Source organism: Giraffa tippelskirchi, chromosome 7, assembly GCF_054371585.1.
Source record: "Giraffa tippelskirchi isolate mGirTip1 chromosome 7, T2T-mGirTip1v1.2.pri, whole genome shotgun sequence".
NCBI classification, from domain to species: Eukaryota; Metazoa; Chordata; class Mammalia; order Artiodactyla; family Giraffidae; genus Giraffa; species Giraffa tippelskirchi.
This window is the reverse complement of record NC_137281.1, coordinates 44,288,266-44,306,688: the sequence shown is the minus strand read 5'-3', so window position 1 is coordinate 44,306,688 and position 18,423 is coordinate 44,288,266. Positions and strand designations below refer to the sequence as shown.

At 45.2% G+C, this 18,423-nt stretch overlaps 1 protein-coding gene across 38 annotated transcripts in view; it reads right to left on the bottom strand.

The window, feature by feature from the left end:
- Window positions 1-18,423, bottom strand: part of ABCC12 (ATP binding cassette subfamily C member 12) — an 81,162-nt gene that overhangs the window by 41,738 nt on the left and 21,001 nt on the right. For 10 of the 38 annotated variants that reach the window (XR_014060606.1, XR_014060607.1, XM_081514182.1 and 7 more), the window contains exons 2-8: window positions 17,530-17,696; window positions 13,935-14,090; window positions 10,833-10,980; window positions 10,311-10,544; window positions 8,290-8,437; window positions 3,978-4,126; window positions 1,261-1,368 (exon numbers count right to left, since the gene is read on the bottom strand). Coding sequence is in view for 23 of the 38 variants with exons in the window: in XM_081514182.1 (XP_081370308.1) it covers window positions 1,261-1,368; window positions 3,978-4,126; window positions 8,290-8,437; window positions 10,311-10,544; window positions 10,833-10,980; window positions 13,935-14,090; window positions 17,530-17,648 (1,062 nt within the window). In the remaining 15 variants the exon portion in view is untranslated. Of the gene's footprint in view, window positions 1-1,260; window positions 1,369-3,977; window positions 4,127-8,289; window positions 8,438-8,823; window positions 8,998-10,310; window positions 10,545-10,828; window positions 10,981-13,934; window positions 14,091-17,529; window positions 17,697-18,423 lie in introns of those variants that run through there. The other 28 variants (XR_014060603.1, XR_014060604.1, XR_014060608.1 and 25 more) reach the window with 12 other exon arrangements.

Here is an 18,423-nt window from a genome sequence, read left to right as displayed (position 1 = left end):
TAGCCTTTTCTTTCTAGCTTAGAAAAGTCCCTTTAACATTTCTTGTAAATCTGGTTTTATGGTTCTGAACTCTTTTAGTTTTGCTTGTCTGTAAAGCTTTTGATCTCTCCAACAAATCTGAATGAGAACCTCGCTGTGTAGATTATTCTTGGTTGTAGACTTTTCCCTTTCATCACTTTAGATATATTGTGCCACTCCCTTCTGGCCTGCACAGTTTCTGCTGAAGTCAGCTGTTAGCCTTATGGGAGTTCCCTTGTATATAACTTGTTGCTTTCCCCTTGCTGCTTTTAATGTGATGCTGAGTTGCTCAGTTGTGTCTGACTCTTTGCGACCCCGTGGACTGTAGTCCGCCAGGCTCCTCTCTCCATGTAAATTCTCCAAGCAAGAATACTAGAGTTGGTTGCCATTTCCTACTCCAGGGGATCTTCCCAACCCAGGGATTGAACCTGCGTCTCTTGCATATCCTGCATTGGCAAGTGAATTCTTTACCAGTGCTCCACTTGTGAAGTCCCTGCTGCCTTTTACCACTTTAATTGCAAAGTGTCTTGGTGTGGTCCTCTTTTCTGGGACTCATACAATAAATCTTTGGTGAATGGATAAGTTAAAAAATAAAGTGGCTAAATGAGTGTATAAATATGGTGCCCCCACACTGTCACCACTTCTGTCACCATCATAGGACAAACTAGATAGGCAAGGGGAGATGGCTCAGTGCAGACTGAACTCCACTCCTGGAACAACTTAAGATTTATAGCTTGGAAAAAGTAGAGGGTCAGGAACATCATCTCCCTGAGTGGAGACTCCATCTTACTTTTACTAAAAGAACAGGCCACCTGTAATATTCTGCCTCTATCCTGCTTAACGCATATTTGTGTATGCAACACTGAATGGAGGGTCTTCTCTCAATATCCACCAAACCAGTGACCCAGCCTTCCAAAGGGTTGACACGTGCATGCATGCTAAATTGCTTCAGTCATGTCTGACTCTTTGAGACCCCTTGGACTGCAGCCCACCATGGGCTACAGTCCTCTGTCCTCTATCCATGGGATTCTCCAGGCAAGAATACTGGAGTAGGTTGCCATGTCCTCCTCCAGGGAATCTTCCTGACCCAGGGATTGAACCAGCCTCTCCTGTCTCTCCTGTATTGGCAGACGGGTTCTTTACCACTAGCACCACCTGGGAAGCCCCAGCCTCCCCTTCTCCGAGAATTTTCCCACCCAAAAATGAGATCTCTCATCCCTACTCACCCACTGTTAGTTATACCTTCATTCTCCTTAGAGAGACATCAGCTTCAGCCGCTGCTTTGACCGAGAAAGGTAAGATTGCAATTGAAAACTTCATTACATTAAACATGGCAATCACACTAAATGCCTGAAGAACAAAAGAGAGGTATAGAGTTTAAGATGGGATGTTGCCTTGCCTTTGAACCATTAAGTCCATGGGGATTAAACTTGCTGAAATGAGAAACAGTAGCACAGTTGGGATTCTCAGAGGAACAATTTTCTCATTTCATGGCTCAGAAATCATGGGTTGGCAAATTAAAGATATCAACATCTTTATCTATTTTGTTTTTGGATTTTCATCAACATGGTGGGAAACTTATCCCCTTATCTCTGTCAGTCCAGAGGATAAAGTCCAAGAAGGGCCTCTAATTGAGTGCATTTGGAAAGTCCCATCCATCCCACATCCTTATTTGGCCTAGACAATTTACTGAAAACCTTATGCAGGTTTTCCTAAATTGTCCCCTTCTCTCACAGGCATCTGACCCTTCAGCGATAGAGCATCCTTTTACACACCACACAAGCCAGCGTTGAAGGTGGAAGCTCCCTGCAATGATGTGCTTGGCCTAGGCTGGTTGCTCGTTCTCCTGCCCTCAGGGGCTGGCCTCCTTGTTCTACCTCCACACACTCATAAGGGACTGATTTGAGAGCCTTTGTTCCACTGCCATTTCCAAAATAATCGTCCTTCTCTTCACTAGGGCCTTCCCCACTGAGCCCTGCCTAGTGGGTGGCTAATATCATACAGCCTCAATGAAGACAAGTTTCCTTGCTCTGTGAGTGCCCCAGGGGGGACATGATCTCATCTCTCAGATTTCATCTTCTCATCTGTCCGACTTGTAATTAGCAGCCTCTCCCTAACCACCCATCTAAGAAATTAAAAACACAACTTCCTTCAACAAATCTGGAGTGATCCTTCCTGCGGCTGAACGGGCCCTGTGGACGGGGCTCCCAGGTGTCAGCTAATCCTACTTAGTTCATTAAGAGCGTGGTGAAGGATGCTCCCTTCATCATGGGCGAGTTCAGTTGCTTCAGTTGTGTCAGACTCTTTGCCACCCCATGGACTGTAGCCCACCAGGCTCCTCTGTTCATGGGATTCTCCAGGCAAGAATACTGGAGTCGGTTGCCATGCCCTACTCCAGGGGATCTTCCTGACCCAGGGTTCACACCCGCATCTCCTGTGGCTCCTGCATTGCAGGCAGATTCTTCACCACTGAGCCACCAGGGAAGCCCGCCCCCCCTTCATCACATCTGGTCCTAAATATATCCCCCCAAAGAACTCAGCTTTTCCAGATCCCAAAGTACCTCTTGGCTCAGGAAACCCAGAGCCCCCAGGCTGCCTGATGTGACAGCACCTCAGGGCTGACCTCCTACTGATGTGACTCTGGCAGAGAAGCAGACTGCAAGGATTATTAATCTAAAGAAATACAAGCCTCACATTCAGGCAAATTGTTCTGGATCTAGATTTCTTCTAAATCATTGTTTTAGAAAATATTAACTACAGGCACTCAATTTGGCTTCAAATTAATTTGCTTGGTGTGTTCTGGGGAAAAAAAAAAAATTTTTTTTTTGGCTTGGGATTATAGACAGCAGTTGCAAGAATCAGGTAGCATTCATTCAGGCTCCAGTACATCCATCATTGGCATTCATACCGGCTTTGGGTTTGTGGCTAGGTTCAAGCTCCTAGAGTGTGTGTGTGACAGAAAACGGTGCAAAAAATTACCTTCTGAAGAAACATGGGCAGTAATGGGACTGACAGCCTTACAATGGATGCACCAGAAGGGCATCCTGCCTTCTCAAATGTCCCCCCACCCTTCCCTCCAGATCCCTGATTTTGGTGCAATTCTTCCCCTGTGAGCATACTTTTTATTTATTTGTCTCTCTCTTTCTTTCTTGCCTTTGTGTTTTTTCCTCCAACCACTTGCCCTTCAGACACTTGTTTAATATCTGTTTGTTTATTTCAGTTAGGAGCCATTCCCCCTCAAGCTCAGGTTTACCTTTGAATACGCAGCCCCCTTGTAATTCGAGCCCCTCACACACACACACTTCAATCCAATTCTCCCTCTGAGGATTTCAACTCAGTTATGCCTGGCCTGGGTGAGCATCAGGCTAATAAGAAGAGCAAACACTTCTGCAGAATTTACTGCATTCCAGGAGCTGGCCCATGTGCTTTGTGTAAAAGAACTTCTGTCCTCACAATCATAGAGAGTGTCATCACCCAATTTACAGATGATAAAGCTGAGCCAAGAGAGGCTCCATGAACTGCTGTAAGTCACAGCAAAGAGTGGAGTGGGGATTCAAACAAGGGGGTCTCTGATCTAGACACCACACTGCTTCTCCCAACACCAATAACGCCTCCCACCCAGCAATCTTCCATAAACTCTACTCCTGTCGTATATATGTATACATATGAACAAAGGGCTCCTTTGGCTTCAGTTTTGTTTTCCAAATGTAAAACTGTGTTCCAGCATTAACTACTATCCCTATCCTGTGGTAGACTAAATAAGAATTGCTACTAAGCTCTCCTCTGCTCCCTGTCAGCCCAAGTACTGGTTTTAGAAGTTGGGATGGAATTCTGGTGTCACCTGGCTCACCGTGATAAGGTGTTCTGGTGCCAGGGCTGGGCAAAGGTGGGGAGGAGCCACCCATCTGGCACTTGGCAGAGTTTGGTTCAGAAGAGGCCAGTTCTAGAGAGGCACTTACCACAGGAGCAGTGAGCTTGCGTCCCAGGAGGATGTGGCAGGTGAATGTCAGTACAATGGCAATGGTGGATGCAATGGGGGCCAATGCTGAGTTTCCACTCTGGACAAATCCAGCTTTTTCCAGTAACTTCCTTTCCTTCTTCCTTATACCTAGTAAATAGAAACAGTCCATAGTGGTCTTAATTTGCATGTCAAGCACCAGCATTAAGAAACATATTACTCAATGGAATATTGAAAGTGTTAATCACCCAGTAGTGTCCAACTTTTTGTAACTCCATAGACTATTGCCTGCCAGGCTCCTCTGTCCATCAAATTCTCCAGGCAAGCATACTGGAGAGGGTAACCTTTCCCTTCTCCAAGGGATCTTCCTAACCCAGGGATCAAATCGGGTCTACTGCATTGCAAGCAGATTCTTCATCATCTGAGCCACCAGGGAAGTCCAATAGAATATTACTCAGCCATAAAAAGAATGAAACATTGCCATTTGCAACAACATGGATGATTATCATATATATCAAATTTTAAGTGAAGTCAGAAAAGACAAATATATGACATCACATACATGTGGAATCTTAAAAAATAATACAAATGAATTTATTTATAAACTAGAAACAGACTTACAGACATATAAAACAAAGTTATGATTACCAAAGAGGAAGAGGTAGGGAGATGGATACATTGGGAGCTTGGGCTTAATAGATTTTTGGGTTTTCCAGGTGGCTCACTGGTAAAGGATCTACCTGGTTCCTTTAGGTGATGGTTGGATCCCTGAGTTGGGAAGATCCCCTGGTAAAGGCACAGCAACCCACTCCAGTATTATTACCTGGGAGATCAGACAGACATGACTTAGTCAGACACGACTTAGTCAGACACGACTTAGCAACTAAACACAAGTGTCAGACGTGACTTAATCACTAAACCACCACAAACCATACTGGAAAAGAATCTGAAAAATATTCTTTTTCAGATTCTTTTCCATGTCATCTATACATGAATATATACATATGCATGTGTGCTGAGTCACTTCAGCCATGTTTGAGTCTTTGTGACCCTGTGGACTGTAGCCCACTAGGCTCCTCTTTCCATGGAATTCTTCAAGCATGAATACTGGAGTGGGTTGCCATGCCCTCCTCCAGGGGATCTTCCCAACTCAGGGATCAAACCCACATCTCTTGTCTCCTGCATTGGCAGGTAGGTTCTTTACCACTGAGCCACCTGGGAAGCCCATATACATATATATAACTGAATCACTTTGCTGTATACCCAAAACTAACACAACATTGTAAATCAACTATGTGTGTGCATGCTAAATCACTTCAGTCATGCCCAACTCTTCGCAATGCTATGGACTGTAGCCCACCAGGCTTCTATGTCCATGAGATTCCCCAGGCAAGAATACTAGAATGGGTTGCCGTGCCCTTCTCCCGACCCAGTGATTCAACTGGCATCTTACATCTCTGCATTGGCAGGCATGTTCTTTACCACTAGAGCCACCTGCTTTAATTTAAAAAAAAAGCATAACTTCTGCTGGATCCTCCTGCAAATTAGTGTTAAGGGTGCCTGCTGAAAAGTTTAAATGAGAGGAAGCACCGACAGCCCTGAACACAATGCCGGCATGTACTGGGGGCTCAGTGCTTGTCAGCTGCCACTGCTGGATGGTTTCCAAGGTCCTTTCCGATCTGATTCCCTGTGTGTCAGGGATCATACGCTCAGATGCCTACAGGTAAGTAATATAAATGAAGGGAGTGGGCAGAGAGCAAGACCAAAGCGAGCATGTCCCAGGCTCACTAGACTGTTCTGAAGTCTGAGATCTGGAATTTTGTAAGACATCGCCCTATGTTTAAATCTTGAGAACTAATAGAAAAAGTTAAAGTACAGTAGGAGCCAAACAAAACACATATGCCAGCCTGACGACTGCCAGATTGAGGCCCCTGCCCTGGGTCTCGGGAACAGCTACAAAACCCCAAGAACATGTCTGCCTTCCAATAGTCCAGATGACACCAAGACTCTGTACCACTTACAGATAGAATTCAAGCGTCCCTCCCCTGGTGTTTAAAGTCCTCAACAGCAACACCAGCCTCCTCCACAAAAACCCTTCCACTTTAGCAACATGGTGCCACAGCCCTGCTCGGGGAGTGCTGTCTATGGACCAGGTGCTGGACCGAGCCCGACGCAGGCAGGCTCTCATTAAGCCAGTCTCCCCACCACGTGACAAAGGAGAAGCCATCACTATGCCCTCCTGACAGTAGAGGAAAGTCTTCCTGGGTTAAGTGACTTGCTTCTTAAGAGGTCAGGGCAGAATTAGAATCCGGTTCTCCTGGGATTCAACACTTGCTGTCCACACACCCTTCCCCTCGAGAATAGCAGCCACCTCCTCTCCAAGCACAGCCTCTAGGCCTTTGCTCCTGCTCAGTGGATATTCCCCAGCTCCTGCAGTGTCCACATCCTTCCTGTCCTTCAGGGCCTTTTTAAAATGCCACCTCTGCCAGGAGGCTTTTCCTCATCTCTCATGCCCATGGATCTCCTCTCAATTTCTTTTGTGGCCTTTTACCCATTTTATTCTATAATTAATTCACGTGTTTGCTTATTCAACAAATTTTAATCTGATGGTTACTATATGTCAGGGGTTGTGCCTGGTTCTGGGGAATATGAGGGTAAAGAGGGTCTCAGCTTTTCCAGTAGGAAATAAACAAGTAAATAAGATCGTTACAAACTGTGTTGGGTGACATGAAAGAAAAATGAACAGGGTGACAAGACTAAGAGCTAAAGAGGGAGTGGACCTGCTTGGGACGGTGGTCAAGAAGGCCTCTTGAGTCACTGACATTACTTTAGGAGACCCACAATTAAGATAAAGTCAGCACGAACATCTAGCAGAAGACATTCGGGGCAGAGGGAACAGCAACTGCAGAGCTCCTGAGGCATGAATGGATGTGGATGCTGTTCTAAAAACAGAAGGTTCACGTGGCTCATGCAGAGTTATCAAGGTCTGGGATAAGATGTGATAAGGTCAGGGGTCAGATGGTGCTAGATCTAACATGCAATTGGAAGGAATCTGGACTTCATTCAGAAGTCCTAAGTTTGAAAACATTTAAGTGTGATAAGAAGTCACTAAAGATTTTTCAGCAGGGGAGACACAGGATCTGATCGACATTTTTAAAAGGTCATTCTGGCTGTTGAGTGCATCATGGATTTTACAGGGCAGGCAGAAAGCAGGCATTGCATCTAGAAGTTCTTCCCATAAATGGGAAGGGAGAGGACATTGGCTTGGACTGGGGTGGCAGTGGAATGAAGAGAAGTAGACAGATTCTGGATATATTCTAGAAGTAGAGCCAACAAACTAATAGCTATTTTTGAACTTAGTTAGCTCATCCTTCCTCCATTTTAAAAATAGAGATCCTTTCTAATTATTTTGTGTGACTCCCATGGCCTTGCACATAGTAGAAACTTGGTACATATTTATTGAATTAAATTGAGATACACTGAATTACATAAAATGGAATCAAATATAATCACATCAAATAAATTGTATTAAAGTGAGTTCAATGTACACGGAAGTATTTCTGGCTCTTGAAAGAGGGTGCATAGGCTGCCAGTGTCCCAACCTGGGACCCTTCCTTTGGCAAGCTCAAAAGCAGATTTTCTAAAGCCACTTTCTGAACTGTGGATACACAACTTTGGGTCCAATTATAGGCTGGTCTACAAGTGTAATTGTAGATCCAGAGAGTCAGTTGTAACAGTGGTTCAGATCATTAACCGGTCAACCACCTGAGTCTATGTCAGCAATTATGTAAATGTTCCTGCAATTAGATTTGCATTTTTATTTGAAAGTTTTTAATATCATCTTTAAAACAAAACAGCTATATATGCATTCTCCTATCTGCCTAAAGCATGTCAAGTCAGTGGGACATCCAATCCTGATGAGGCTGCTGCCAGCAAGGAGGGGACACATGTATAAGTGTGAGTGTGTACATGTGCTCATATGGATAGTTTCCAAGTCAATGAAATAGCCTGAGCCAGCTCTTCTGCTCATAATGCTTTAGTGGATTATTTTTGTGAAGGGTAGCTGGCCAGTCCAAGCACTCACCGGCCTCAGTATGGCTAAACCATATGCCACTCGCCTACTAAGCTTTGGGTTCCCTAGAAGAGATGCCTGGGTCTATTCCAAAATCGCTATACTCTTTTGAAAAGCCTGCAGACCAGCTTGGAGGTCCCCTTAGTCCGTTTCCAGAATTCCCAGACCCAGAATCTTAAGAACCCACTGGAAAAGCACACTCTACAGGGTAAGTGGTTCTTTCAGCAGTTGCTCATCCTACCTTGGATGGTGTTGGTAAAAGATTTCTCCCAGGCATACATTTTAATCAGCTTGATGCAGGTCAGAAACTCATTCATTGTCTGAACTCGCTTGTCTGTCACTGAAATTGCTGATCGTCGGAAAGCTGAATTGAGCTTAGCCATAAACATCTGAAATCAAGGTACAAACTGTGTTCAGAGAGAATTGCTTAGTTGCCTGAAAATCCAGGGATCAGAGTGTAAGTGCCAGGAAAAGCTCTAAGGGAGAGATTCTCAACTGAATCCTTCCACTGAGTTGTGGTCAATGTTCTCTGGGGACACAACCTGAGTCTGGCCAGGTGATACATATGCACAAATCACCAGGATACAAGGGAAGTACTGGGGACTTTGACAAACTGAAGAAGCATGTCCCGCTCCCCAAGGGTATTCAAATTCAAGTTCTTTAAAAACTATACTGCCCATGGGCTCAGGTTTCAGGGACAGGCCCTGGAAGCAAAGCCTTCTACCCACTTCAGTGAGAGTGTGCGTGAAATACGACTGCAAAGACCTGCCATTACCTGGATGGGGATGAATAGCACATACACTGATATCCCGATGAGAGCTGTGGGCCCCAGAATGAAAAAGGCGTACACTGCACAGACAGCCATTAGGATAGGGATGGTGGCTGGCAAGGGACAAAACAAGGCAGCTTCAAACAAGGAATAACTATCACTTGATAGTATATTGAGCACCTGGAAAGAAAGCACACGGGTTCAGGCTTTGGAAGGGCCACCTGAACATTTCCTCAATGGACGACTCTTGGAATGGCTGGGGGATCTGTGGAAGGAGAGGGAAAACTACCTTAAAGGAGTTGGAGGTCATCAGAGAACCAACCCAGTGAGTTTTGTGAGTTTCGTTCTAGTCTGACTCTGGAGAAGCCAGTCTTTTAGGACTGAGAATCCCAATGAAGAAAGGCATAAATACCACCTAGGAGTACATCGGCAAGGCCCGCTGTCTACCTGACAGCTCTCTCTCCTTCCTTGTTAGCACAACCCTGCTTAATCAGGGCATCCATGGGCCCAGGAAAAAGACCACATTTCCAAGCCTGTTTTGTGGCAGCATTGTGACCGTGTGGCTATGCTAAGGGCGATGAGACACAAGCCAAGGTATCCCGTGGAGCTTTGGGGATGAATTCCGACAGAGAGCCAACTCGACTTGGAAGACATATCCCTTTCTCTTCTCTGCTTCCTCCTACCAGTTCTCTGAGACATGACTGGGATGTCTGGACCTGCAGTTTTCATCCTGAACAGTTATGGAAACCACGTACTAAGGTAGTGATAAAGAAAGATAGAAGAGCCTGGAAGTCCCCATTCCAGCCCTGGATCACCCTCTTCCAGACTCCTTTTACATAGAGTGAAATAAATTCATCCTGTTTAATCCACTGTTATTTGGGGGTTTTGGTTTTATGCAAGTGAATTGAATCATAATTGATACCGGATGCTTTAAACAAACTGAAAGAGCAACTGTAAGAAAGAGACAGTCTCTTCCCTTATCTCACACTACCTAGGGTTCCCTTGGCCAGGGAAATATTCTCATATAAAAGGTGAAGGTTTCATTGCTAAGGATTAAGGGCTTAAAGAAATGTCAACTCTGAAGTCCAACAGGCATGGTCTTTGTTGTGACTTGGCATCCAAAATACTACATAGCTGGAATCATCAGATCCATTAGTCAATCGGTTTTATTAAATGCCGTAGCATGCTCTGTACCGCTTTGATGGTCTCACTGACAATCAAAGGGACTGAATGAGGTCACCCCTAAGCCCTGTTCCAACTGGAACAGGGAAGCCTTTCCAAATTCTCCAGCTCGAATGGAGTCCTCCTTTCTCTGAATTCTTCTGGCGTTTTGAGTGTCCGCCACTTCACTTAGCAGGAAGATGGGGAATGATGTACAGGACATAGACAACCAAAAGAGGGGCAGATATTCCATCCAGGAAGCACACCTCACACATATTCAGAAAACTCAGAAAGCAGTTTCCTAAAGTTAGACTCCTTCTGGACCAGCTTACCTCACCAACAGAGATGTGTGTCAGCGTCTTGAAGGACACCAGGTTTTCGAAAACCAAGGTGGAGATGGCCACCTTCAGTCGGATTGCCGTGCGGTAATTTATGGCCCAGGCGAGGGCCCAAAAGAGGACTTTGGTAAACTCAGTAGTGAAAAGGGCTGTGCACAGGCCAATGCCAATCCAGACCTTCCTGGAGATGCTTACGGTCTGCTGGAGGATTTGGTGAATGAGAACTGTCTGTAAAACAGTGCGGTGGGGAGAGGAGAATGCCGCTGGGGTTTGAGGTAGGTACAGGAGGCTTCAGATAATGTCAGCAAGCAGACTTTATGAGGCAAACGTTTTAATTAATTTCAGTGGTAGCTGCCGTGCTTGACAAGGATTAGCTTTATGAAAATTCTCCCCCAAGGAGCGCAAAGATAACGACAATGAACTAAACCCACCAGCTTATAGAGAGAGTAACTAATAACATTCTTTGCCAGTCTGGGAACCTGGGAGACAAGGCCAAAGAAGGGCCACTGCACTCACCGGCCCTATGGCTGCCATGATAATGCACAGAATGTTGACCACGATATCCATCAAAACACGCGTCCTCTGGAATTTCCAGACCACTCGGCCTAGAGAGGCTTTCTCAGGACCCATCCTTTCTACCTCTTCATCCCAAAGGATTCGAAATCTGTGACAAAAGAACAGGAAGAAGGAAAGGGGCTTATATTCCCACTTGCTGTTGAAAGCTATGCTGATGGATAAAACATTGCAAGAATCCACAACCCACCTCCCTGGCAGTGGCAGCTTCAGAACAGTATTAGTTCTCTCTTCTTTGACAGCAGGGGTCCCCAACCCCTGGGCCGCAAACCGATACCAGTCTGTGGCCTGCTAGGAACTGGGCTGCACAGCAGGAGGTGAGCAGCTGGTTTCATCTGTATTTACAGCTGTTCCCCATCGCTCACATTACTGCCTGAACTTTGCCTCCTGTCAGATCAGTGATGGCATTAGATTCTCATAGGAGCATGAACCCTACTGTGAACTGGACATGCAAGGAATCTAGGTTACACGCTCCTTATGAGACTCTAATGCCTGATGATCTGAGGTGGAGCTGAGGTGGTGATGCTAGTGCTGGGGAGTGGCTGCAAATATAGATTATCAGAGCAGAGAGATTTGACTGCAGAGACCACAATAAATCAATTGCTTCCAGACTCATATCAAAACCCTATCAGCGAGTGGCAAAGGAAAATTAAGCTGCATCTGGTGGGCTCCTGGGGTCGCAAAGAGTTGGACACGACTGAGAGACTGAACTGAACTGAACTGGTGAGCTCCTACTGATTCTGCATTAAGGTGAGTTCTATAATTATCTAATTATATACCACAATGTAATAATAATACAAATAAAGTTCACAATAAATGTAATATGCTTATTATATGTAATATGTAATATGAAACCAATAATATGTAATATGAAACCAATCCCCTCATCCCTGATCCATGGAAAAACTGTCTTCCACAAAACTGGTCCTTGATGCCAAAATAACTGGGGACCACTGTTTTATAGGATGGATGGGACTTGGGAGTGGCAGTGGCTAGAGCCCTGGCATTTGGGCTCTTTCCAGGCCCTTATTTCCTCCTCCTGCCTGTCCCTGGTGCAATACCAGTTGTGACAGAAACACAGAGGCGACAGAGAAATCAAGAGGAAAATATCCAGGGCAAGGAGGAGTTTGTCCATGTCAAAGATCAGAAAGAGGCCAGTGTGCCAGGCATGTAGGGACATGGGGAGGCAAAGCTGGGCCAGATCTCATGGGACCTCACAGTTCTCAGGAAGGAGATTAGATTTCATTCCAAGTGCAAAGGAAGCCACTGCAGGTTTTTAAGCTGATGTGACAAGATTTCTTTACATATCTAAAGGAACATCTGGCTGCTGTGAGAATAGTGGGTGAGCAGGGAGTGGGTGGGGAGCAGGGAGACCACCGTGGAAGACCATGGGCATCCAGGTGGGAGGTAGCTGTGAATTTATAGAAAGGTAGACAGTGGAGACATTAGGACTTACTGATGATTAGATATGGGAGAGAAGGAGAACAGTGGGAATGGAGTTGACAGAGATGGGAAAAGGGAATATCATCAGGTGGGGCTGAGGATCAAGAACATAGCTTTTGATGTAGGATACTTGTGAATCATCCAAGTCCTGTTGGATGGTGGATGTATGAACTCAGAAGAAAGGGTGTATGAACTCTGGAAGAGAGGCATGGACTGAAGATCACATGTTATTAAGGTTGTCAAGCATGTGTTTGGAAAAGGATCTAAGCTGACGTTGGGTAGATGGAAGGCAGCGAGAGAGAGATAGAAGGAAATCCTGGTACTCCACAGACACTGGTCCAGCCCATTTCTCTCTGTGCTCCCTGGACTATAGATTTTGGAAACTACCTCTGACTGAGTTTTCTTCAGGACATGGATAAGGGGATGCGAAGGCACAATTGTAGGAGCATGATTGGAACTCACAGCCCTTCAAGCATATAGACCAAAAAGAAGGAGAATTCCAGAAGAAACAAATGCAGAGAAATGACTTCGAGAGCTTCCCCATTGCTTAAAACAATGCAGCCATTAGAATGAAGGAACTGGGCTGCACAGCAGGAGGTTTTTGTCCAGTGGGAAAATCTTTATAAACTCTTAACTGAAAATAGCAAAATGGTTAACCATGAAATAGTACGCATCATTTTTTCTTCAAAGGAAAAACGATGACCTGTGAGTAGGAAAGAAGAAGAGGTATTGATCTGCAGAAGATGGTAGCACAGGGTGTGTTTAATCAGAGTAAAAAAAATTCCAGACAGATGCAAACCAGCATTTAACAGTGTTGACCTCTGGGGAGTAGGGTGGGCGTATGGTGGGGGTACTTCCACTGCTTAAACTTCTGTTACTTTAACATTTCTGTAATGAATCTGAATTAGGTTGAACCACTGAAATGTATGTTTTGGCAAGTCAAAATTATCAGGTATCTCATTTGGTTCAACCGAAACATATTTTGTAATATGAAAGTCCACAGTGTTCTGTAATAACCTAAATGGGAAAAGAATTTGAAAAACAATAGATACATGTATGTGTATAACTGAATCACTTCGTGGTAACACCTGAAACTAATACAGCGCTGGTAATCAGCTATACTTCAATATAAAATAAAAAATTTTTTAAAGTCCAATGACAATTTTTAAAGTGAATAAAACACCATGCCTGACACGGCAGACAGCAGTCCGGGTGGAGTCCAGCCAGCACAGAGCAAAGTGAGATTCCAGCCACTCCTGTCCTGATGCGGTGATCCTACAAACCAGCTGACAGCTGTGCCAGGGTGGTCCTGGAGCCTCAAGCTCTCAAGAAGCTCTTTCTCCCCTCCATCTCTCCCCAGTATTCACCTCCCCGGAGACTAGGCCAGGAACAAATGAAAAGTATGATTTTGCCAGTCAAAACTGTGGAATATTAGCCCAGTCAGCCCAGCCCACATCTCAGAGATGAGCCAGGGAGAATGGCCACCAAGACTGGTGGGTGTAGATTTCCACGTGGGGAAACGGGAGCACATAAAAGGGCTCGCAGATCCCTTTCCAAGGTGGGCTCCTCGCTAGACGAAACAGACCAAACAAATCCTCGTACCTTTTGGCATTGGTGTCAGATGAGTCATACAGCGACAGGGGGGGCAGGGTGTCCACAGTCAGCGTGTGCTGGTAGCCTCGCACCATCACTGGTGTGAGCCAGGAGAAGGTCGCAAACGAGAGGAGCCCTGCGTCATCCACAGGGTTGGGTGCCAACCTAAAACAGGCAAAACGCTCAGCGTCCCAGGATGTTGGGGTCCTTGCCTTGAGTCCCTGGCTAGAATTCTTAACTACAGTGATAACCATAGCCACTCTCAGGTTGTGACTCACATCACAGCCCTGTGAGCAGCGGTGTGCTGGGCCAGCTCCTACTAGCTGGTAAGAGCTGATTGTTCTATTGTTAGGAATTTTGCAAGTCAGTTCTTAAACATAGCCAGTATTAAAAACTAAATTACATAAATGTAAGTATCTTAAAGATAAATGCAATCAATATGCAAAACTCATAGCTTCCTAGATTATTTTACTGGATTTTACTCATATCTGTTCTTTAGATTATGTAAGTCTATGACCTCTGTGGCGGAAACAGCACACGTAATAGGACTCTGTTACCATGTATTCCTTCTCAACTTTGCAATCAGTGACAGCATGTTGAAATCAGCCATGGTGGCAGAATTTACACCATAAAAAATGAGAAGTGCCACAAACAAGGGAATTCTTTTAGTGGGCCAACTGTTAAACATTCAGCCATGACCACCCCAGGGGAAAGAGGGTACCTGCTTCATTTGGCATGAGGAAATGGAGACCAGGTAGCTGATCATCAGAGGAGTTGGGTGCCTGACTTTTGCTCTTGGGAGGATGGGGAGAGTCAGAGCAGGGTGTGGGGGTGAGCCTGCCCAAGGAGGCAAGAGCTAAAGTCAAACTCATGGTTTATAGTGGGGATTGAATGGATTAATGTATGTAAGCTACTACACAATACCAGGCTCCCCTGGTGGAGCTACTGGTAAAGAATCTGCCTACCAGTGCGGGAGACGCAGGTTCAGTCCCTGGGTCGAGAAGATCCCTGGAGGAGGAAATGGCCCCCCACTCCAGTACTCTTGCCTGGGAAATCCCATGGACAGAGGAGCCTGGTGGGCTAGAGTCCATGAGTCGCAAGAGCTGGACACAACTTAGCTACTAAACAACAACTATGATATAAATATTAGCTAGCAGATAAAGAAGGAGGACAGGGGAGGTAGAAGGAAGGGAAAAAGAAAAGCAATAAGGGAGGAGGAAGAGATGTGTTTCTGCCCTTGAGGAATTAACCATATAAGATGGAATAAGAGTCAGAGACACAGGGTGTTATCTACTAATTGCTGAGTGTTTGCTATATTCCAGGCCCTGGAAGAGCTTTGTACTTGTAGCAGATGCTGTCAAGATGCTCTGAGTCACAGACTTTGTGTAGACTTTGTCACATTCACCTCCAATCTCAGCTGTGGAGGACAACACTCTGCAGCTTGGGCTCTGCAGACAGCGTCCCATCTCACAGGTGTGCTGTGGCTCTTTTCACTACCTTCAGGGTCTTCTCAGAGCATAAGTATAGTCCAGAATTGCAGGGGGCTAATGATGGCTCAGACGGTAAAGTGTCTGCCTACAATGCAGGAGACCCGGGTTCAATCCCTGGGTTGGGAAGATCCTCTGGAGAAGGAAATGGCAACCCACTCCAGTACTCTTGCCTGGAAAATCCCATGGATGGAGGATTGTGATAGGCTACAGTCCATGGGGTCGCAGGAGAGTCGGACATGACTGAGCGACTTCACTTTCACATTCAACGCCCCCAAGAAGAAAACCTAACTAATGGAGTAAAAGAGCCCACAGACAAATGCCCCCACCTCCCATCCTATGGGTAGAAAATTGTATACTTCTGGAGGGGGCCTAGTAGAATCCAGTCCCCACGTCTACAAGCAGTGACACGGAAAATATACCACGTGTTCTCCTTCCCTGCTTCACTCTCCCTAAATCTTTCCTCCTGCTTCTTGATATCACCTCCCAAATAAGCTACTTGCATCCAAGTTTTGATTCATGCTCTGCTTTTGGGAGAACCCCAGCTAAGATAATATTAATAAGGTATTAATACTATGTGCCTGGTACATAGTAAACATTTCCCAAAGGATAACTTTGATGCATTGCATCATATAATCCTAACAACAGCCCAAGTATTTGGGTGATATTATGATCCCATTTCATAGACAAGAACATCAAGGCAAAAAGAGGTTATAGTACTTGCCTAAAGTCTTATAGCTAGTCAGTGGTGAAGCAGGAAATCAAGACCAACACTTGCTGACTCCCATCTTTCTCTTAAACACTATATCACACTACCTCTCCACAAAACAATTGTGAACAGAGCCAAAACAGTAGGTAATCACAGCTCTCCTGCCTGGAGCTAAAGATGGTAGCCCGTGCCCTGACCCTTCTTCAACCTTCACCTCTCACCTTAGAGGGTTCACAGCTTTGTCTTTCGTCTACATATTCTAGAACGAGAGCAGTGCTATGTCATCTCATCATAGAGATGCCACTTGGCCTTCTGCTGCTCAGAGGACAGGTTATAGGGCACTTCTCATGTAGAAAAGGTGTGTGTGCTTGCACGCATGTGTTTTTTAGTCACTCAGTCATGTCCGACTCTTTGTGACCCCATAGACTTTAGCCTCCCGGGCTCCTCTGTCCATGGGATTCAAATCCTCATCTCCTGTGCTCCTGCATTAGCAGGCAGATTCTTTACCACTGAGAAAAAGCAGCTTTTTAAAATATTATAGTTAATGTAATTTAAGAATACACATATAGTAATATAATATCACATTATAGTTAAGCATGTGAGCTTGGAAATCAGACTTCCCAAGTTCCTATTCTGCAATTCAACCCAATTCTCTCTCTCCATCTGTGTCCCAGACCCTTGCAGCTTCTTCCTTCAAGACGTCAGATCTGTTTCTCCACACCTTGAATCTGGGCTTACATGTGACTTGATTTGGCCAATAGAATGCAGTGAAAGAAATGGTGAACCTGGTGCAGGCTAGCTTGCTGGAAGTTCATAGTCCATGGGGCCCACCTTCCCCTAGCCTATCACCCCCAGAAGAACAGCCATCTTGCTGACCAGCAACGCATAAGAAAATCAAGTCAAACCTAAAACAATCACCGTTTATTTAGCTCAAGTTGCTGAACCACTTATAAAATTTTAAGCTAAAGAAATGGTGATTGTTTTAGGCTACTAAGTCCAGAGGCAGTTTGTTGCAAAGTAATACCTACGTGATTAACTTTGTGCATGTTATTTAACTTTTCTGTGCCTCACTTATTCACACATCAGATAAATATAATCACAACACCTCCAGGATGGTTGTAAGGAGTGAATGAGAAGATGTTTGTAAAGCACCCAAACAGGTCCTGGCACCTGGAAAGCTCTCCTGAAACATTTGCTGTTGCCTCCTTTTCACCAAAGGAAAGGAGGATTCTTGAATTGAATGGTCAATAAATTTTAAAAATGGATGGATGGATGGTTGGAAGGCCAAAAGTACAAGCATACAGAGCAGCAACATGGGGAGCAGGGGCAATGTTCACTGTCCTGATGAGTTGGAAATGATTCCTGGGAGTTCTGCCCAAACTTCCCTTCAATCCTCCTCCTGACTTACCTTGCATAGGGTCTCACTGGGATCATGGTCTTCAGGCTGGGGTCATATCTCTCTGAAAATGATCTCCGCTGGCCTCGCCGGTCCAGATCAGAGATAAGGTAGGGGCCATCACCCACCATCTTGATGGCAGTCTAGAGCCCTGGGGTCCTAGTCCAGCGACCTTCACTCTGCAGCAGAAAGATGAGGAGATGAAGACACTCTGGAGTGGGGTTAGGCAGTCCCTACTCTACCCAGATCAGCTCCAATCTGGTTTCACCAACCAACCTTTCACATCATGGGGGAGGGTAGCCAGATGGCCCATAATTCCCTTAACTCCACTAAGAACCTTCCTTATTAGCAAAGACATTCTGTCCCTCTTTTTTCCCATTTTGGTTTGACCAGGGGAAAAACCTATTGCAGGTTTTCTACTAGGAGCCAGCCCATGACCAAGCCTAAGTACCAACCCAGCAAAAGAACCCAATAAGGTGTGTTTGTTGCCTTAATGTGACCCAGATTGAAGTTTATCACACATACAAACCCTCTCCCTAATTCTTTCAGATACCCACATTCCTATGTCTCCATACCCAAGGATCAGAGAACTTCAAAGAGACCACCTCTCAGGACCAGGCACATCTGATCAAGTCCGCTTCCTTCCCCCCACTTCTGTGACAGCTGTCCCAAACAGAAATCAAAAATCTAGGTTCAGAGGACACTTTGGGGAGTGCCTGTCCAGTCCACAAACCAACCACCCCATTCACCAATCACCTAATCCTAATTAATAGAGAACAATTCCCAAAGGTTTTCTATGCCTAGTTCAAACTCTTTCCTGGTACATAGCTCTATTCTTGTCCTAAAGTTCCGTGACATTCTGCTCCTTGTATCCTATCAATAAATTCTCTTTTTTAACCTAAATTA